Source organism: Sus scrofa, chromosome 1 (assembly GCF_000003025.6).
Source record: "Sus scrofa isolate TJ Tabasco breed Duroc chromosome 1, Sscrofa11.1, whole genome shotgun sequence".
NCBI classification, from domain to species: Eukaryota; Metazoa; Chordata; class Mammalia; order Artiodactyla; family Suidae; genus Sus; species Sus scrofa.
This window is the reverse complement of record NC_010443.5, coordinates 34,692,424-34,715,301: the sequence shown is the minus strand read 5'-3', so window position 1 is coordinate 34,715,301 and position 22,878 is coordinate 34,692,424. Positions and strand designations below refer to the sequence as shown.

Sequence of the window (22,878 nt, the reverse complement as noted above, 5' to 3'; positions counted from 1 at the left end):
TTGCTGGCTACTTTTATTTATTAAAATACCTCCACTGAGGAGTTCCCGTCGTGGCGCAGTGGTTAATGAATCCGACTAGGAACCATGAGGTTGCGGGTTCAATCCCTGGCCTTGCTCAGTGGGTTAAGGATCCTGCGTTGCCCTGAGCTGTGGTGTGGGTCGAAGACGTGGCTCAGATCCCGCATTGCTGTGGCTCTGGTGTAGGCCAGTGGCTACAGCTCCGATGAGACCCCTAGCCTCGGAACCTCCATATGCCGCGGGAGCAGCCCAAGAAATGGCAAAAAGACAAAAAATAAAATAAAACAAAATAAAATACCTCCACTGAAAAGTTTTACAATTAATTGGAGGTTTTCTGTTTTTCTTTCCACTGCTATTATTTTTCTATAAGTCTTGGATACCTTTTTATTTAGAACTTTTTAGGTGTTGCATCAAATACCACCATTGGTATTTCAAGTTTTTGTTGAAAATCCAAGTTTTATTTCATAGTGTTATTTTTCTTTTAAAACCAAGATACAGGTTTATTTGAAGACAAATGTGAATAATGAGCTTGTACAAATATGTCCAAAGTAGAACTGCCTTCTGTTGTTTTGTCAAGAGTAACACCCTAATAGGAAAAGTACATATAAATAAAAGTCAGAGCTACTTTATTCATATCATCTTGTCATAAACAAGAACCAAAAAACTATTTTAAAAAACTACTTAACAGGAGTGATCTCTACTCACAAAACAATGAATTGTAGACTTTTAAGATTAAAAAATACTTTAAAAGGCATTTGAGTCCAACAATCTCTAGGCAGACCAGGTAGTCAATTAAGTTCTTGATAAGCCAGAGAGCAAGTTATTGTAATAATAATACCTTACTTTTGCATAGCTCCTTTAAGGTGGGAAAAGCATCTTTACATAAATTACCTTATCTGATCCTTAAAAGCCAGTAAAGAGTTAGGGTGGTGATTATCCCTAGATGGAGGGTAAGGAAAGAGGACCAGGTAAGTTAAAATCAGTAATTCACCAAATTAAGCACACCCTGTGTTCTTTATAGTCCACCAAAGGTGCCATAATAATAGTTAAAGAATGACCTTGGAGTTTATAAACCATTGACCTTGGAGACATCATAAACCCTTGGATTACTTCATTGAATTGTAGAGACCATTATATGAAAAAATGCAATGGCTTTCCCACTTTTTGGTCAGACCCACAGAGGGAAATTCATCTCACATTGTGACTCAGTACACAGAAATATAAAGATATATATAAATCTATTTAATCAAAATCAAAGTTTCATGAAACATACTTCCTCTATGAGATGCATGCCTATTTTTATTATTGTTGTTATAGTCTCATCTATTTCATTAAAAACAAACAAACAAACAAACAAAAAAACTGGTTGTACCAACTACACTGAATTTAGTACCCACAAAATGAGTGGTCATGTGCATTCTGAAACACTGAGCCGAGGCTTATAATGGCTAGACCCAGTAAACATTAAAATGTTAATTGCCAAAAAAAAGTATTTCTAAAAATAAATGTCATAAGTTAGTGGACCTAAAATATTTTTTAAAAGAATATACTGTTTGCCCTTGAAATGACAGTGTAGACAAGACATGTGAACAGCCCAGAGAAATATACACCAATGGCTTCAGTTACTGACACAAAATCAGGTCGAATCGTGATGCTCAGGTAAAATCATTGTTGTGTCATGCCAGCGGGCTTCAGGGGAAAAGCAGCAAAATATAGCAAAAAGTGAATTGCCAACCTTTATCAGACCCTCCTTATTCAGGATAAAGTGTTGAGATACAAAGTAATACAAAGTAGAAGTTGTCTCTCAAAAACAGATGTTCTAAAATGGGTTGTCCCTGGTAATATAATCATATGATTAACTCAAAATTGGAGGGGAGTCTTTCATTTCAATCACAGTGACCACTACTGGTAAGCTTTCCAGCCTTATGAATTACAATATACCTAGCATAATTAAATCTTTGATTATACAGCTAATTCAGTCATCTTTGTGAATATCAATTAATTGCAAGAGTATTACAGGCATAAAAATAAGGGAGATTGAGTTTAAAGTCTACTGATCCCAGGTCATAGAGTAGAAATTGATTTTATAAAATAAATCTCTGAGAGCTTATGTTAACATATGCCTCTTTCCTATAACCATATCAGTGCAGAAAGAAAACTTTCAGTCAGTTACATACTACAGGCATACCTTGTTTTATTTCACTTCATACACATTGAGGTTTTTACAACTTGGTCTGTGGCAACCCTGAGTTGAGCGAGTCTTTCAGTGCCATTTTTCCAACAGCGTTTACTCACGTTGTGTCACTATGTCACATTTTGGCAAGTTTCAGAATATTTCAATTTTTTTCATTACGATTATACTTGTTATGACTTGTGATCAGTGATCTTTGATGTTAGTTACTACTACAACTTTCGCGTTTTTTACCAATAAAGTATTTTTTAATTAAGGTATGTATACTTTTTTATAGACATAATACTACTGCACATTTAACAGACTACAGTATAGTAAAAACAACTTTTATACAAAAAATTCATGTAACAATTTACTTCAATGTTCACTTTATTGCAGCAATCTGGAACTAAACCTGCAATAGCCCTGAGGTATGCTTATACATATTTATTAATATTGAGGAATATTTATCTCTCTCTTCCCACTTGGTTTCTTCAAGGAAGAGAGACCACTAATTGAGAATAGTGAAAATCTATATTTTGTTTTGAACAGACTGGGAAAATTTTGTTATGGAATTAGTTTCAAACTGTAAAGTTTGGAATGCTTCCAAATTCTTGAAATTGTCTTATATGAGGGAAGGAGGGGAGACAGATTTTTTTTTTCAGATATGAGATGAAAGACTTTATATATGATATACAGAGAAAAATCCGTTTTGCCAAAATAAGTCACTTGAGCACTGTCAGCATTTTGTCATATATTATAAAACTCAATACAAACACATATACACCCCCTCCTACCAAAAGGGAAACACACACACACATACACACAACATATTCACAACCTGCCAATTTCAAAAAAAAAAATCTATTGCAATATACGATAATGTATGCATGTCTTACTTTTAGACACTACCTTCCTTATAGGCAGAGCTTAACAAAGGCAAATGGGGCATAGGGATTTTTGTTTAGCAGGATTAACCTACAGGACTTTTTTTTGAACATGGAATAGCCTTGCCTTAATGTTGTAAAATTGGGTTGTGATGATGGCTGTACAACTATAAATATAATAAAACTCATTGCGTTTTTTTTTGGGGGGGAAGAGCATGTGTTAAAACATTTACTTGTATGTGACAGTGGTAGAGATTAATGAAAAAAATGTTTGGGAGTTCCCACTGTGGCACAGTGGGTTAAGAATCTGCAGCAGCTCAGGTTGCTACAGAGGTGCAAATTCAATCCCAGGCCCAGTGCTGTGGGTTAAAGAATCAGGCACTACCACAGCTGTGATGTGGGTCACAGCTGCAGCTTAGATTCAATGCTGTGGTGCAGCCCTAAGAGAAAGAAAGAAAAGAAAGGAAAGAAGGAAAAAAATACATATATTTAAATCAAGTAAAATAGCCAGTAGGAACTTTAACTAACAACTGTATGATTCTATGAAAATAATAAAAGATCATTAAAGCAAGAGCTCAAATAAATTAAAGAAATATGTGTTTTACCTAAAAAGATAGATTTTGTCAAGGTTAATTTCATATACATCGGAAAAAAAAAAAAATTGATGGAGTGTCCGTCGCGGCACAGTGGTTAACGAATCCGACTAGGAACCATGAGGTTGCGGATTCGATCCCTGGTCTTGCTCAGTGGGTTAAGGATCTGGAGTTGCAGTGAGCTGTGGTGTAGATCTGAGACTCGGCTTGAATCCTGCATTGCTGTGGCTCTGGCGTAGGCCGGTGGCGGCAGCTCCAATTGGACCCCTAGCCTGAGAACCTCCATATGCCACGGGAGTGGCCCTAGAAGAAGGCAGAGGAAAAAAAAAAAAAAAATTGACCAAAGTAACAATGCATAGAAGAATGGGATGCAAATCCATTCACTTCCACGACATTTATTCTCCAAATATTTTTGAATCACACAAATGCTGGGTGCTCTTGTGGGCCACAAGTGGTGTGTGTTATTACAAGGATTATACTACAATTTTCAAGCTATATTGGCTGGAAACCCACCACACACTGTATAATATTCTGGAAAAGATAGTGTTTAGCATGAAAATGTACATAATCCAAAAGCACTGGGATGCTAACTCTTTAAACTTAGCAGGGCTCTAAGTTAAGAGTTCTTAAGGACAGCCTGACTACTGACAGCATCACCTGTAACAAAAATAGTCACCCAGGGCAGTAAGGAAATTTAAGCAGAAAGTCTTCCCGGGACTTTTTCTGGGTTGGATTAGGCTCCACACTGGATGCTCCAAAGCCACCGATAGCAGCATTTTATATCTATGAACCTAAACCTTGTTGATAACCAAATCTTCACTAATTGGGTTTCGAGATGGAGCAGTCTTTCTCACGCTAAATTCTGCTGTTCTGCTGTTCGGGAAGAGTGTTGTAGAAAGATCCCATCATTAAAAAAGGATTTACTCACTGGGCCCCTGACCCCCACACATCTAAGATTATAATGCACTGAGTGGTATATTGGAGCAAGCCCATACCAGCACCTGACAGTCAGTTATTAAATTTTTCAGCAATTTTGTGAGTCAGCTGTTAATCATAGCCATTAAAAAAATAAATTATAGAAACTTACATTTGAATAAATTATATTTAAATCAGAGGCGCTAACTCAAAATCTTTCTAATTACTGTACATTTTATATTATCATACATACTACACTTACATTTTGAGGTTATTTATTTCTCTTTATCCATGTGGTGGAAATACTATATTGGGTAGTTGTTTTGTTTTTTGTTTTTTGGGGTTTTTTTTTTTGAGAGTTGACTGTTAAACATCAACCATCATCACTATTACGTCCTCATGTTTCCCTGAATATTGTGTGCCCATTCTTGGGAATTTTGCCATGATGCCTTTTTGATCCAGAAAGGCCTAACTAATCACCCCAGGAGTGAGTGACTGTCCTTTCCCCATGTCCCCTCTCTCACTGAACCCTCAAATCTGCATTATACCTTATTTATTCTAGATTCCAACTACACTGTGAGGTCCTTCAGGACAGGGACCCAGTCAACGTCTTCATCCTTCTCTCATCTCTCGGCTAAACATCTCTAGCCTGGCACAAAATGGACATGCATTAAATGCTTGGTGAACTTAACCGAATTAACATGAAAGAACTGGGACAAAGTGCCTGATACATCTCAGTGAATGAAGAGGCCCTGAGCTCACCAGCCTCCAACAGGGATCCTAATCAATCACAGGAATGCACAGAGCAATGCTGCCTGCCCCGGCGAGGTAATGCCAAAAGGAAAGCCCTAATTTAGACAAGTATCTCCCACTTTAACAAGCTCAAAAGGACATTCTATTTGACGTGCTGTCATTAAAGTTTACATCTATTGCCATAACATACAAAACAGATATATCCTTTTTGTCACTGCTCACATAAAAGACAACGCTTGGTATAGCTGTAACCCCAACGACAGTAGATGAGGGTGTCAACAACAATAAGTCTCCACCTCAAAGGAAACATTTCACTGCTTTCTAGGAGCGGCACCAGAAAAAACATCACTGCTGATATGACATCCTGCCCCTCCTTTCTCTCCTCCTCTTTACTTGACTATATTTGAAAGCAACATGAGACACTCTTAATAAAATCACATGCTTTTTTAAAAGGTGTTGGTTAACGGGGGACGTTTGAGGTGTAATTACGAAGCAGTGATGGGGATGGATAGAGTGCACTGCTTTCCTGTCTCCAAACTGTGAGCACAATGCCAAGAGACCAGGAACGATCTCAAAGGGATATTTCACAGAATGGCACGTACCTGTGGGAAACTCAAAGCGCTGCCCTATGGATTCCGGTACAGCCCTGCAAGCAATTCCCAGGCCTCACCTAGGATCTGCATTCCTGATAAGAATGGGCCAGAAAAGGACACTGTCAGAATCCAAGAGACTCTGCCTTTAACAGCAAGGATTAAGAGCACCTGCTTCAGAGAGAGCTATCTGGTCTGACACATCTGGTTAGGGGTTTGTCCGGTGCCCCCACGCAAAAAGATCGGAAGCCACAGTCTGAAACACACTAGCTAAAACTATAGTTGCTATATAATTATACTTACATATACTGCCTATGTTCTCACTCCAAACACAGGTCTGCCATTCTCAGTAAATCTCTCTCGGATTCAATACTCCTTATATGGCTGTTGTGAAACATATAAAGATCAGTCTGCTTTACAAATAACGAGGTCATGATTCTGGAGCACAGAACAGTCCAGGTATGTTTCTTTTTTGAATGGATCCATATTTAAGATTACAGGTGCTAGAGAATTTTTTTTCAATGCTCTTTTTTATGAAGACATGAACCTGGTCAAATAGTGTGCCAAAATGACAACATCTTAAGAAATAAAGTTGTAAATGGAAAGGAGCTTATGAAGACGGCCTACTGCCAGCAGAAGTACAAGGACCCATGTTAGCGGGAGTATTCAGTCAGGATACATAACTGCATTATTATGGTGGACTAAATATTATAAGAGCACTGAGCACTTATCTCAGCAAGATTCAAGTCTACGGGTGCAAAAAGTGTCTCCTAAGTTGACAGGGAGGTTTAAGTATATCTGGAGAGCGAATATTTTCACAGGTATAACCCATGGAAAAGGATGTTTGTTTCAATTAAAGCCAAAAGAGATGTAGTAAGAAGGTGAAATAGTCCTAGAAGTCTGAAGCTTGAATTGGACATGAAATCCTTGGTCGAGTTTAAAAATGCTTTCCTCCTCGCAGACTAGCCAAAGAGCAATTCTGCAAGGGAGCTAACAGCTGTCAGAAGTTCAGACAGCCCCAGGCTCTATGCAGCAGGACTCCAAAAGAGCTTTACCCCATGGACAATGGTTTGGAAAAGCCTGGGGGTTTCAATGGATCTGAAACTCCTAGGCTAAGGACGATTAAATATCAACAGCAACCTTCAAAAAGAAAAGAGAAAACATTATCTAGAATTCATAGGTAAATGGATGTTGTAAATACCAGTAATGCATTTACTTACCTCGTGTCAAATGCAAATGAAGCATACAGATATCCTTTAGGAAAACAACATTCTTTAGGAGCTAAGGAGGCCTCCCATTTCTCTGCTTAAGTCCAAACTTCTCATCTCTAAATCTAAGTGCTGCTCCTAGACAGGACTTTAGTCTCACTCAAACAGAAACTTCTTGAAATGGTAGAGATCTCACTCAACTTTCTGGTCAACTCCCATTTTAATCTTATTCCCAAATTAGAGTTTTCGTATTTTAACTGAGATTAAATCTCTCCAGAGAATAAGCAGTTTCACCAATGCCCCAAACTTTCCATCTCCTCCAAGCTCACTAAAAAAAATATTAAATGCATTTTCCAAATGTTATATTGGGCATTTTATACCAAAAACTTGATCTCCTTCACACATTCACTCTAGCGCCCCCCACCCATCACTATTTCTGAAGTTTGGGTCTATGTACTTTGGCAACTTTGATTTTGCAGGTGTTTTTTGGTTTGTCTTTGTTTTTGGTCATTTGTCCTACGATTCTGATTCTAGGAATCAATGCAAAAACTGCCTCATTTTCACAAACATTGAATTATATTGTTTATAGTCCTTGCTGTAATCTTTGTTAACCGGCAGACAAGTTGGTCTATTTTAGGCATCCTATTATCTACTCTCTGTTGGTTTTATTTTAGAGTAAATTTTAAAAGATAACAGCATGAGATCAGAGTATTCTGCAAACATTGTTTAATTCAGTCCAGTAATAATGATGATGACAATAACAAAAGCCAAAGTGAATGACTTTTATTAGTGTGCAAGGCACACTTCTAAGCACTTTAAATAGGTATTCCTCAAGACAAATATCCGAGATAGGTACTTGAATCGTCCCATTTTACCAGATGTGGAAACTGAAGGAATGTGGTTGGGTCACATAGCAAGAAAATGTGAGAACCAGTATTCACAGGCAGGCAGGCACGTTCCAAAGTCTATGATCTTAAATATCATGCTATATATTCTGAGTTTCCCTTGCTTAAATAAGAAATGGCCAGTCAGAATGGCTATCATTAATAAGACTACAAATAACAAATGCTGGAGAGGGTGTTCAGAAAAGGGTACCCTCCTACACTGCTGGTGGGAATGCAAATTGGTACAACCACTAAGGAAAACAGTATGGAGGTACCTCAGAATACTAAATGAAAACTAAACAAAACTAAACCATATGATCCAGCAATCCCACTCCTGGGCATATATCCAGATAAAACTGCAATTCAAAAAGATTCATCCCCCCTCCCCTTGTGTTCATTACAGCACTATCTAGTCTCAAGAGCCATGACATGGAAGCAACCTAAATGTCCATCAACAGAGGAGTGGATAAAGAAGATGTGGTACCTATACACAATGGACTACTACTCAGCCATAAAAAAGAACATGATAATGCCATATGCAGCAACAAGGATGCAACTAGAGATTCTCATACTAAGTGAAGTAAGTCAGAAAGACAGTTACCATATGCTATCACTTACACGTGGAATCTAAAATACAGCATAGATGAACCTATCTACAGAACAGAAACAGACTCACAGACATCAGCCTTGTGATTGCCAAAGGGGAGGTGGGGGGAGTAGCATGGACTGGGAGTTCAGGGTTAATAGATCCAAACTGTTATATTTAGACTGCGTAGACAATAGGTCCTGCTGTATATATATAGCACAGGGAACTATGTCCAATCACATGTGATGGAACATGATGAAATAGTATGAGAAAGAGAGCATGGGTAGATGTATAACTGTGTCACTATGCTGTTCAGCAGAAAATGACAGAACAATGTAAATGAACTATAATCAATTTTTTTTTAATATGTGAAATAGGCATAAAATGCTAGTGACTCACTAAAACAAAACAGCTTTCGAAATTTCTATTTCTGAAGCTTGGGTCTATGTAATCTGGCAACTTTAATTTTGCTTAGAAGAAATTCACACATTTCCAAAATCACTTTTCCCCTTAATTCACCCGCTGTAAGTCCTGTGGGCCTCCTTTAATACAGAGGTTCAGAATCTCCATTTCCTGGTAGGGCAATGGGTGTATCTAAATGACAATACTGTTGCCCCCATTCAAAATGACTGATCCAAGCGCCAGGAATAGAATTTGCTCTGCTTCCAGGATGCAGGTGCAAGGGGAGTGTGGGGGATGGTCAAGGTTCACCCTCATTATTCCTGGTTGCCTCTCGGATCTCTAGTGGCAGCTACTACTTTGGACAATACGCTCCACTGAATTAGTACAGGAGGCAGGTCAGAGGCACCAGCGGCAGTGGCTAAGCAGCTGTAGGTCATAAGCCCGTAGGAATCTGTGGCCAAAACATCAGGGCCTAATGCTGAGTCTATGGAGGCACATTTACGAATGCTTCCAAAGAGAGAATACTTGAACTTCCAGAAAATAAACATGCTCTCTTCTGGCTGACTTATTTACACTTCAGATTATGCAACTTTTGAGAAATTCCACTTGGTGGAATTTTACTATCATCATGGCATTTCTTACTGTAATTCTTTTTCAGTAGGCTTCTAGCTTTGGGTGTGTAGACCCAAAGATAGGGAAAGACTGCTGACACACTGCATTGTCTGTCAAGTTCTAAAGTGGACCAGCAAACTGTGAGAGACAGACTGCGCTTTGAGGCATGCCAAGCCACAGGGGTATGGTCGGTCACAAAACAGCCCCAGGCTTCACCCGTGAATCACTACATGTGGAGCTATGCGAAGATTACTGCTCCTTAATTGTCATAAGAGTCACATCTCTTCCCACCAGCAAATCCGGGCCCTGCCACTGACACACAGTAGATGCTCCAAGAAATGTGGAGTAGAAGAATAAAGTGATGGAAACCTCAAAATCATGCTCTCATCTATTAGGCAAAGCAGCTCAGAAAGCAAGAACATTTTTTCTCTCTTCATGACAATATTTAAAAAGAAAAACTATACACACAACTGGCTATATATGAGCACAGTCTTTAAAACATATGCTTAAAAATTATCAGTAAAAATATTTTATAATCACATAATCTTTATTAACATATCTGGCCAAAATACAACAGCTTTTAGAGCGTTACAGAGTAAAATTTAGATATATGTATAGAAAACACATATATGTGAAAATGATTCTGAGGAGCTATATTTTATGATACATAATAAAATTACTCATTGCTCCCCAGAACCTTCTGATCTTCTTTTTCATACCATTTCCCCCCAAAACTTGGATATGCAAATAACTTAGACTGCAATGTATAACTTAAATATGCAAATATACAAAGTATCTATTGTTTGCATTTCCATTCTTCACCATATATTTTGTGCCTTCAACAACAATTTCTTTATTATCCAAGTTTATATTCCCAACAAAAATAATTTATACAGTACTTTCCAATCATAAAAGCACTTCCTCATATTTTACTCATTTTACGTTGAAAGGTGTCCTACTGAGTAACTAGAGAAGATGTTAAAATCACTCTTCATTGTAATATTCCCATTTTAGTGACAAGGAAATTAAGGTCAAGCAGTAAAGGAATTACCTCCAAATCTCAGAGCCAGAAAGTGACATAGCTAGGACGGTTTTACGGAAACCCAATGTTCTGTACATTGAAATGTTTCCTACACAGATCTCCAAAGAATCCAATGAATCCTTCTGCTCTCAGAAGCAGGTCGCTGCTAAACCCTTCACCTCGTGTATTCCGTAAGTACTTAAATATGAGTTTGAAGGGAAAAAAAAGGATCGAGGCTATATAGCACTCTGCCTCAAAACAACCAGATTGTTAAGGCAAATTATTACAAACGTCACTATACAAGAGTCACAGTTATCAGAAGTTCTCCTGTGGTGGGGAGCAGGTTAAGGATCTGGCACTGCCACAGCTGTAGCACAGGTCACAACTGTAGCACGTGATAGATTCCCTAGTCCAGGAACTTCCATATGCCACGGGCACAGCAAAAAAAAAAAAAAAAAAAGTCACAGCAATCACACTTAATGAACATCTAATAAGGGGGTTTTAAAAAAAGGGCCAGAAAGAAAATATCAACACACAGGGAAGAAAATAATAAGTCATGAAGTTCTTTAATAGACAAAGATGTGTAAAAATAAACCTCCAGTGACAGAATGAAGCATGCTGAGCAAACAGAAGTTAGTAAGCTTCCTCTACAACTACTGTCTTCATCCCTAAGTGCCAGGCCAGCTGCTCTGGCCAGAAGAAGGCCTTTGGCAATGGTGGAAGTGCCTGGGGATGACACTCTGGTCTAAACTGGCACAGCCACATTTGGGCCTCTGGTCCAGTCACAGTTAGCTTTAGGCCTCATATGTAACTCAGGCCTGAGAAATAAATCTCTCACTGTGAGAGGGGAGGCTAGGCAAACAGCTGCTGCTTCTCTACATTTGATTCATTATTCAGTAGCTTTTCACAGCAACTCTGTCCAATATCCCCCGTTTTCAGATAAGTATTTACAAAGTTAGGCAGCAGAGGTGAGAAGATCAAAATTATAAATGAGTTCACCTTCATCTCTTGAGTTTTTCAAAATTTGTTTCCAAAGTGAAGAGTTAGTAGGTTTCATTTCTGTGTGTCAATTAGCATCATTTATCACAGCATAGCTTACCCTTTAGCATCTATTAAAAATAAACAAATGCATATATGCAAACACCTGTTCAAGCATGTATATATATATATACACACACACATAAATATATATATATACATAAATATATAAATCCTGTAGGATAACTGAAAAAACAAGCAGTTATCTAAAATGGTCTCTTTCATTCACACACATACTAATTATTATCACCTCACACTTGGATTACTATTCTAATCCAAGCCAGTTGTTAAATCAGGTTTGCCTTTGGAAACAGGGGTTTCAGAACTTCAGAATACAAACTAAAATAATTAAAGAAAACCTTAAATAATAAATTACCATTAAGCAGAAACAAAGTATATGTTGTAACAACAGTGACCAAATAAATCAAAATCTTGGGTTTGACCACAAGTTCCTCCGAGCTATATGACTCTGAGCAAGTTAAATCAAATGAAGGGGCATTAATTTAAAAAGTCCAATTGAACACTCAAAATTCTGTCAAATTTTAATGTTGTACTTATGCAATTATAAGGCAAAGAGAATAAAATCATGAAAATAATAAAATGCATGCTTTAAAGTAGGGCTTAAAAACCAAAAAAAACCAAAAAAAAAAAAAAAGCAGCACACTCCCTAAATTATGAACAGCTGATTTTCAATGCACACAAACATGCCAGGAACTGACTGCCTCTTTCCCCTTTTCCTCCTCCACCCTCTTCCCCATAGAGACCAAGTCTTCCTGACATTACCACCTAGTGGTCTAGAGCAGGGAACTATCTGATCCAACTGCCTTTTTCCCACCACCTCTCCCCCCCCACCCCAGCCACCACCCAAGTACTATAAATATACATGCAGGTGCACCCAGCTCTTTGCTTTTACTGCTAGTGCTTTATTTCATTCTATCTCAGGCAACCACATTGGTCTGGCTGCTTTTGCAGAACCTATGCCCCTATCTGTTGACAACCGATGGTTTGATCCACAGCACCCACCCCCCATCAGTCCACAAGACCTGGTTGGGGGGAATCTAAGGGCCAAGCCTAGAATACCAGTAAACTAGGGCAATCGGCATACTTCCCCTCAGGGGCTGGATACAGGATTCACCGAATCCAATCCCAGTGAACCTCCGGGGGGGTTTCAGGTGCCCAACACAAAGTTCACATTTTCCTAATGGACCAGAACCTGGGAGCTGCTGAGGCCACCTCACCTCCATATAGAACCTAAGAATGAAGTTCTGGAGCATCTCAAAGCTAAGTTGAATAGGCAGAGAAAGACCATATCCCAGCAGAATTATGTAAACTCCTAAATCAATTGTCAGTTGGGAGAGGCAATACATTACCCTTTTGTTACAACAAGCCTGCAGTTGCATTTTCTGCCACTATGTAACAACAAACCACCAAAAAAGCCTAATTGCTACATCTGCGTGTATATATATTCAATAATGCATCTTGGTTCCACTACTTCCTCACACTGTCACCGGAGGCAAGTTAATACTTAACCTTTCCAGGCCTCAGTTTGCAAAATGGAGATGATTCCAATTATGGTGAGGACTTTAAATTACGTAAAATACTGATCCGAGGTCCGGCAGGTTGTTAGACACTCAGCAAATGGCAGCTCCTACTGTTGTTTTTGTAACTGATTTTTGCTCTCTCCTTTCCAATGTGTGAGGGAATAAATGAACCTAATTATTGCTGACAAGAATAAACATAGAACTAGTACAAAAGGCAAGCTCTAGAATTTGGTGTAAAATTAGAAAAAGTAACAAATCAGAACTGCAGACTTTAGGGCTCTTCAAGATGGAAGTAGCTTTCGGAACGTCTCTCCATCACTAAGTTTTCCTCTAAAACTGATCTGTACACAATAAACCCCTTCCTTTGAACCCTAGTGTCTAAAACAAGGAAATGTGCAAATCACTGATTTGTAGTTTATTCATTAACCCAGCAACTATATTTTTGTATTAAAAACAATACAGGTTATACAGACTTTCATTAACAGTATGACACATGTAGAGAATTTGGCTCTGCGTTGCCCCAAACTCCAGCTCCTGATACCACAATACGGCCAACTATTATGGGTTAACATTAATTTATATCGCTTGTTTTTCATTAGTTTCTGCCATAACCGTGTCATTATGCTAGTATTTTCCAAGTCGCTAGTGAATGGCAAAAAACAAATAGAGCAGTCGTGATTTAATCAGAGACTTCACTGTTCAAACAGCCAGCAAAAGTAGACACATTTAGAATAGTAAATGGATAACAAAACACACTTACAGGCTCATTAATAAGAAGGCAATTAGGTCTTCTGGGAAAATTCATTTTCTAAAAGAATGCTAAAGCAAGCTATAAAATGCAAGTAAAATTGTGTTTTGACATGAATAGTGTACACTGTCTATTACATCATAATTTTCCTCTGGAGAAAACTGACAAGAATCTCTGTTCTTAAATATGAGCACAAAAGACAGTAAAAAGAACACCACTGATATTTAATGCATTCTACCTAACTCCCATTCATTAACTCTGACTATCCTATAAATGACTTCCTTATTATAAAGATCCTTAAATTACACTTAGAAGAACTATAAAACAAGAAACTATGGCTACTAGCAAAGAAAAGAGAGAGAGAGAATATTGTTTCTTGTATCAACATGTCAGTATGCTAAGTAAAAATGACTGACATCTATCATGTTTGGTTCCTCAGATAATATGTTTACCTTTAAATATTCTTATATAATACATTCACAACCAAAACTATTTAGCCTTATTTTTATGATATTATGAAACATTTCTTCCGAAATTTTCTGAAAATTTTAAGAAAAACCTGAATAGTATGGTTGTTTTGATGTATCTGGGGTATTATAATTAAGTAAATACTGATCAGAAGTGGAACTCCAGGGAAATTTGTTTCATGTTGTAATTAATCCTTTCACAATATTCTTACAATTCTACAGTGAAGTGCATGTGGCAAATCTCTGCAGCCTGAGCTTTCTTTGTCCTAGAGCAGTGTTTCTCAGAAACTAAATGTTCAAGCAACTCACCTAGGGATTTTATTAAAATGCAGATTCTGGATCAGTAGGTCTCAGGTGGGCTCTGATATGTGATTATAAGATCATTACAAGTTCCCAGGTGATGCTACTGCTCCAGGGACCACAATTCAAGTAGCACAATTCTAGGGCATCTTGTAGTTGACAAAGCCAATGACCATGAAGCAAGCAGCCGTCAACCCCTAAATGGGCACTGAAGGCTCTAGAAAGGCTTCCTCCCTCTACTCTTGAATTTGCAGAATGACCTGGGTCGAATCACATCAAGGGGCTGTGGCCAGTCTGCCACTTAAGCAGCTGCTGGGTCACCCCACTGCCCAACAAGGATTAGGCAAATTTCTGTAGCTGATCAGCTGCTGCCCTGGACAGGGTTTGTAGAGAATCAGCCTACAAGCAGCTGGTTAAGGAGTAGGCTATGCTGGGAAGGGTTTATATAAATAGATACCGATCTGGAGGACAGTTTATTTTCTCCTTTAAAGTATAGTACAGTGTATTATACACTATATAGTTTATGGGGTTTCCATTTCAATTCCTTCATTCATGAAATAGACAAAATAATTGTCAATTTTCACTACTCTATTCAAAATGTAGGTATAGGAGTTTGACCCAATCAAACTCCTATACCTTAGTTTCCTTCTTTATCAGACCTTTCAGCAAAAAGTTCTATCATGGATAAGGTGTGTGTGTATGTGTGATAGAGAGAGAGAAAACACACACACACACACACACACACACACACACACAGGTATATTTATAACTTGCAGCCTTTTCGACAAAATTAAATGCAAACAGTAACTCTAGTAACTATTTCATTTGGCTTTATTTCCGAGTTCCCCGTTTGAAAATGATTTCTAGAATAACACCTGTAAAAGGAGTCAGCCAGCCCTGCTCTGCTCATCATTTTTATTAACAGAGTTTTTTATCCATAATCATATAAAGTGGAAACATGGATTACTTCATCTAAGACTACTTAATTTGCTCCTAAAACAATGGAAGTGGTGAAATAAGCCACTTGTAATTGTTATGGATTATCAACACACAGAGGAAAATGCCAAAAACTCAACCAGATTTAAGTGGGGAGACGGCACTGTTCCACAAGAGGCTCGAGGTGCCTCTCACATCCCAAGCCCAATGTTTTCCCAGAAGTGCAACAATCTACAAAACCTCACAAAACTAATTTTTCATTATGTAAGTCCAGAGTTTATTACAAAAATATGAACTGCAAATCAAAAGACTTCCCATGAGAATACTGCAGGAAAATAAACATACCTCTCCCAAAAGAATTTTCACGGAACGAATAAAACCTTTTATGTGGAACTATGTTTCTTTAAGGGCATTTTTCAAAAAACACACTTCCACTACGATGGAATTTGAAGTTTGTAAACTACCTCCAAAGTTCTCTTTGATTCACACATTCAAACAAAACTTTTAAAGTTTTTCAAAGCCCAGATGTATGTCATTTATCTCAAAATAACAGGCAATGTGGCACTCAATTTTTTTCTATCCCATTTCCAAAAAGGAACTCAACGTCTCTCTTCCATTGAGCAATATATAAGTACACATACTTTGTGATAGTAAAAGATTATTTCATAGATTTACGAGTTTATTTCTACCTTCAAAGGAGATAAAAATTAGTTTGACTGATGTACTCTGTTATTAAACACCAATTTAAGAAATATCCTGAATTGATAAAATACCATTATTCAGAACCATGACAAACAGCATGAGTTATGATGAAGAAAAGTAATGTTCAAAAGCAATTATAACCTTTTTAGGCAAAAAGAAACACCATTTGATAAAGGAGCACAAGCCAGACACATTCATGATCAAAGGGTAAAGTCTGAGAGGAATACACAGAGGGAAGTTTGTTATATCCACGGAATAAGAAATAAATGTGTTTGGACAAAAGCAAAGGCTGATTTCAATAAACAAATCAAAAATAAAGCCTTTTTTCCCCTTTAGAAAATTAAAAATCAAACACACACACACACACACACAATCCCAGGGTTCTTTGTTTGTCTTTTGGAACAATCTGTAAACTCCCTTGATGTTTCCTGCTCTCAATCTTCCAGCATTCCTCTTCCTGCCCTCCACGAAGAGCAAGGAGGGGAAAAAGGAAGAACACAAGGCAGGCGAGGACAGCATTTTCCATGCCTCAGAAAAGCAGGTCCATATTTAGCATGACTTATACTGTCTTTAATCCCACCTTGAGAAGACCTAGAACACAGCACTTCAAAAGCATTACTTGGCAACAACCTAGCTTCTCTATCTAGGACCCTATCACATGAATTAAATGTTTGTTACAGGACATAAAAACAAGAAGTCAACCATCATTGTCTGAAATATGAGGTTAGGTGGGTGGACTGGCGCTTGCTGTGAGTAATGCTTGAGTCGTATTTCCAGTTTTTAAGAACATGATCAGCACCAAAAGATATCTGGTAGAAAGAAAAAGGTTGTGATTTTGTGTATGTGCATGTTGAGCTTTGTTGTTCCCAGAGGGGAGTGGGTGAGAGTGTGGGAGAGGGGCAGAGTGGCAGAGAGGTTGATTTTTTTTTTTCAAATTCACATTTATGAATACAAAGAGAAGAGCTGTCAGCAGCACACATGCCAAAGCTCAAATAGCAGCCAGACCTGCTTCTTCCCGTCTGGGTTGGCCAGACACAAAACGACATCTTGCAATCTAGGAAAATCAACAGTCAGATATATGGAGACCACTTATTAATTCTAGTTTCGAACTTGGAGTTTTAATGAATTGAGGAACTCAGTGATTCTGGCCAATCAAAACTAGGAAACCAAGAGGCAGACCGTAAAAAGCTGTCTCTGATATATCTTCCCAGTAGATAATAAGTATAAGAGAAATTTAATTCACATACAGAGACATCAAAAAAGGAGACACTGGGAAAGTGGCACCACTTAGATGAGCTTTAAAGTTCTGAGGGATCAAGTGAATGAACAGTGTGACATGCCAGGAACTATATCCAAGGCAGGATCTGGAGTTGCATTTCCAGGCTCACATCATACTAGAGAGACAATAGTCCCTCTCTAGGTCACTGATAAGACTGCATCTAAAAAGCTGCATATTTTTCTCCCACTGAGATAAAAAAAGCTGAACAGCCCATAGTTGAACGGACAGCTAAAGAAATTAACTAAAAATAAATTTCATCTATAGTTGGAATACTATGAATGTGAACAATGACTTCCGCAGGTTCAGCTCAAGTAAGGATTTACAGGAGGTAATTTTTTTTTAACAAATTAAAGAATAATATCTCTCACTGTGCTGATAAAATTATGGTCTGGCCAATCTAGGATGTTTATGTTTAACAACAATTCAAATGAATGACTGGCTAAGTCTCACACATACACACATTCCTTAAAGAGCCTGTGCTAAACAGGAGTGTGGGAGCAAGAAAAGACTGAAGTCAAGGCACTTAGCTATCTTAATGTATGATGATTACACCCCAGATAGCTGCCATATGAGGCTTGATAACTTACAGTGCTAGCTCACATAAATATTCCATACCATCCTCATAAAAACCATGTGGAAATGTCAGAATGGGTATTATCATCCCCATTTTACAGATGACAAAGCTGAGTCTCTAAATTATCTCATCTGTGACTGCTTTTGTCAGCCATCAGAGTCCGAACACAGAAAAACATTCTCATACTATGATATCACGAGATGACAATGACACTGCCCCGTGAATAAACTACAGTACATCTTTGTGTTTTTTGGCCTCGATTTCCCCAGACATAACACAGATCTGACAACAGGCATTGTTTTAAGTGAGCAATTTAACTGAAAAAATATAAATTGAGATTTTTTTTTTTTAATCTTTTTAGGGACGCACCTGCGGCTTATGTAAGTTCCCAGGCTGGGGGTCAAATAGGAGCCGTAGCTGCTGGCCTGCATCACAGCCACAGAAACGCAGGATCCAGGATCCAAGCCACCTCAGCGACCTACACCACAGTTCAGCTCATGGCAACGCAGGATCCCCGACCCACTGAGCAAGGGCAGGGATGGAATCCCCTCCTCACGGATCCTAGTCAGATTCATTTCTGCTGCGCCACAACAGGAACTCCTAAGTTGAGATTTAGAGGAAGTTCTGAAAGTTTAAGTTCTAATGAGGCTCACAGTGCAGCATTTTTATACTTTAACTTCCAAAGCTAAGAAAAAAAGTCACAAATGATGAAACTGTTCTTCAAACTGCGGTTTAAACAAAGCAGAGTGGGTGAGTGGGCACATGATATAGCAAAGATCCAACAATCTGCCATCTTTCACTCTAAAAGTGGTAAATTGGCCTGATGAGTGTGATTTTTAAAACATATTTAACAGAGTATTTTAAAACTCTGAACATGTATTTTATATTTCTGAAGCAGTTTTACTTAAATTTCTCAAAAGAAATAAAAATTAATCATTTAAAGTAGAATGTAAGGAAAACAAAGCAAAAAAGAATACACCTCCATCTGACTTCATGTCTTTGCAACAAATCTGCCACATAATCCGATGACAGTAGAATAACAAATGACTTAAAATTGGCAGAAAATGGGAATTTTTATGAAACAAACTTTTAATTTATGGAGAAAGGCAGATCCACAATTTGAACTGTGGGAATAAAGGGCATTCATTTCTGGGCATAGATAGTTAGATAAACAGATGGATAGACAGGTAAATCCTGAATAGCAAAATTCTGAGATACAATCCTGGCGGAACTGCGTCTATTAGGACTGCACATCCTTTTACTTAAATATAAAATAAAGTCAAATGTTTTGCTCTGTCACCAAAGAAAAGCCAGGCATATTTAGTTAAATCACTTAGAACTGGCTAAGAACACAACTGTTCATTAGAGATAGATGAACTCTAAGGATCAGAAAAGCTCACCTCCACATTCTGCCAGAAGAAATTTAATATTTACTTGTTAACTAGAGGGTAAATAACATTTGAAAAGAGAAAAAGAAAAGTTTCTTTACTGCTGAAAATATAACCATTAACTGTTGAGACATTAATAGTTGCGACTCTTAAATACATGTAAGTTTTATCATGCAACTGGTAGAATTCCAACTTTCAATTAACAAACTACATGTCTTTTCAAGCGAAGGCTCTCTGTGCAGTGACAAACACTGTGCAGAAATCAATAACCACTCCAACCTGCCTACATTATATGTCTCACATCAAGCAGGCTTCCAATACTAACTGGCATCACATGTCAAAGATGGTTGCAGTAATGCTTACTCCAGAAAGAATGAAAATTAAGCTATCAGATCATTCATTGCACTGAGCTGTTATCCTCTGCATACATTACTAGTATACATAACTTTTCCTCTGCTCGGTGCATTGCATAATCTGCCTGAGTGCACACCACAGACTGCCACCTGAATCTGTTGTCTAATTCCTTTTATAGAGTTCTAAAGGAGAGAAAGGAGACGGAAGGGAAATAAACATTACTCCGGGAAACAGCAATCTGAGTTTATTTCCAGGAAACCGGGTAGCCACAACAACGAGAGAAACTGACAAGTGCAAAGTTCTTTCGTTCTCCGCGTCCTGTGGCCACAGCCAGGAGAGGGGCTGTCGCTTCCCCCGTCTTCTCCAGCACTCCTCGGCCACCTCTGCGTCTCCATCTGCACCGCGAACCAAGGCAGCGCTCGCCAGCCAAGCTGAGCTGGGTAGGCTGGCCAGAAAAGTTGTCAGGACCGGCGGGAGGCAAACGATTGCCCGGGAGCCTGCTCCCCAGCGTCCACTTGGTGAAACTTCAGGGCCCCCAGAGGAGAGAACGAAAGAAGCAACCGACAGGAAGGATGACAAAACTGGAAGGGAACGGAGGATGGGAATGCGAGAGACGGGGCTTCATGGACTTCTCTAAGTGGTTTTACTAGAATATAAAGTGCTTAACACGCGAGACCGCACCGCATCCCTCCTTTTGGGTTCTCCTGGCGGGTGGCAGTCGTTTGCAGTCCCCAATCATCCAAGCGGGCTCCGGGAGCAGCTGGGCCAGCTTCGCGGTGGCTCTGCCGGAGAGGCGGGCTCCCACACCGTGGGTCAGGCTTCCCCGACCCGGCGCCCAGACCTCGCTGCCCAGGACGATCCTTAGAATCGTGTTTCCAAACACCTAGCAGGCTCCGCCAACACACACACACAACACACACACACACACCCTACTCCGCGCAGTGCCCTAACCCACCGGGCGAGCCCAGGAGCAGCCCGCCACTGGGGGAGGAGAAAAGGACTGCGGGAAGGACGGGGAAGTAGTTAGACAATAGTCAAGGGAGGTTATTCCCTGGACAAAAAGCACCTGGCAAAGCGCGCCGAGGTCAGTCCCTTCGAGTCTCCACATTTCTGACAATGGCTTCCCGGGGGAAAAAAAATTTGTGAACGCTCCAGTGGCAGAGAGCCACAAGCCCGCACCACGAGCAACAGCGTAGCCATTCCCAGAGTCGTAACTACTTTTTCTTTCTCTCTTCCCCGGCGCGGTGCAGCCTGCGCCGGGCGCCGAGAATCCCAGTTTCCCAAGAAAAGCCCAGTCTCGCGCACTCCCCACAGCCCTGCCCGCCGGCGCTCCGAGCGAGCCTCTGCCGGGAACAATGGGTTGCGAGGATGAAAGTTACCTGAGCCGGTGGCGCCCAGGAGAGTGCCCCGTTTCCCACCTGGCATAAAGTCTGGGGACATCGCTCCCTCCGCCTGGTACACCCCCGGGCCGCTAAAGCTTCTCCTAAACCCTTGTTCCCAGCCCTGGAGTGGAGCCGATTCCACCCCCGGCGAACCCGGGCCCGGGGCGTTCGTCGGGGTTCCGGAGTTCCGGACGCCCCCACTCCCACCCCGCGCCCCGCCCCGGCCACTCACCTGCGGAGAACTGGCCTTGGGCCGACCCTAGGAGAGGCCAAGGGGAGAGGAGCAAGAGCGCTACAAAAACAGGCAGCGCCGCCGCCGCTGTATCCATGTCGACTTTGGGAGAAGTTTCAAGCCGCTTTGCAAAGAGCGGCCGGGGGTATCGCAGCGAAATCCACGGCTGGGCGGCCGGCCGGGCCTGGCGGGGTGAGGGCGGGGAGTCGACGGCCGCCCTCCAGCACTTTTTCCTGCTCCGCGGTCGCCAAACTACCTCTGGGGCGCCAGCGTCGCCCGCGTCGCCCGCCGGCCGCGGCGGCAGCTCTCCATGCTCGGCAGAGGCTGCTCCTGTTAGTCAAGAGTTACTTTGCTCGGGGAGGGACGGGGGCGGAGCCAGGGGTGACGTAGCCCCGCGGGCTCGGGGCGCTTCTGAGGAATGCTGGCTCGGGCGCGCCGCCGCCTGCCGGAGAGACGCGCGCCAACCCCGGCCGCGCGCCCAGCGCTCCGCTTTGCCTTTGTTCGCCACCCGGGCCCTGCCGCCCGCCGCGGCTCCAGGCCAGCAGGCGGGAAAGGGGACCGCGCACCGCTGGCTGCCCTGTTCCAGAAATCGCATTTGAGAAGCGAGAGTTGGGTAAGCAGTGTGGCCGGACCCCGGAGGACAAGCGCAGAGAAACCCCGCCGCCCGAGCAGTGCCGTCCTGGGGTTCTGTCCCCAAGGTGGAGGTCCCATCGGAGCGCTGGCGGTAGGGAGAAGCGTAGACGTGCCCGGAGGAAACACCCACCTGCCTTGCAAACTCTCTGTTCTCTATTCATGTACTTGGGAATAAGACACCCCACCCCCGTAGAAAACTTATTGTTCCTTCTTCATACAAAAATAAAACTTGAACCAAAATAAATGTTCAGTAACTTTCCAGCGTGAACAGCTGGCATGGCTCCTTTCTGATTTGTCATTTGCCGAATATTTGGATTTACTTTCTGCTTCACTGACTTTGCTTGTTGCTCTGAAACCTTCCGGCCTCTTTCCACTTCTTCCCTCCGGAAGAACCTAAGAACTGCATCAGGACATATAATCTTTGCCTCTCACATGCGTCGGCTGGAATAGGAAAGGTTTTTTGTTTTGTTTTTAATATCCGAGAGCTTTTTAAGATCTAGGTATTTAACAAAAGAACTTTACCCCCACAAAGAAAACAGCAACGAATGATTTCATCCGGATGAAAATAATGCTATATTGTGACAGTAAAGTATTTTACAGTTTGCTACTTCTTCAGCAGCTTGAAGAGGTTTCCCCATATGCCACACTTACTTGCTTCTGTGAAA

At 40.5% G+C, this 22,878-nt stretch overlaps 1 protein-coding gene across 17 annotated transcripts in view; it reads right to left on the bottom strand.

Moving 5' to 3' along the window:
* The window catches only part of PTPRK (protein tyrosine phosphatase, receptor type K), a 565,337-nt gene extending 543,398 nt beyond the window's left edge, over positions 1 to 21,939 (bottom strand). For 12 of the 17 annotated variants that reach the window (XM_013988357.2, XM_013988362.2, XM_021072717.1 and 9 more), the window contains exon 1: positions 21,581 to 21,930. In XM_013988357.2, coding sequence (XP_013843811.1) covers positions 21,581 to 21,677 — 97 coding nt within the window. In that variant the 5' untranslated portion in view covers positions 21,678 to 21,930. Of the gene's footprint in view, positions 1 to 21,580 lie in introns of all 17 variants that reach the window. The other 5 variants (XM_001926628.6, XM_013988384.2, XM_003353215.4 and 2 more) reach the window with 4 other exon arrangements.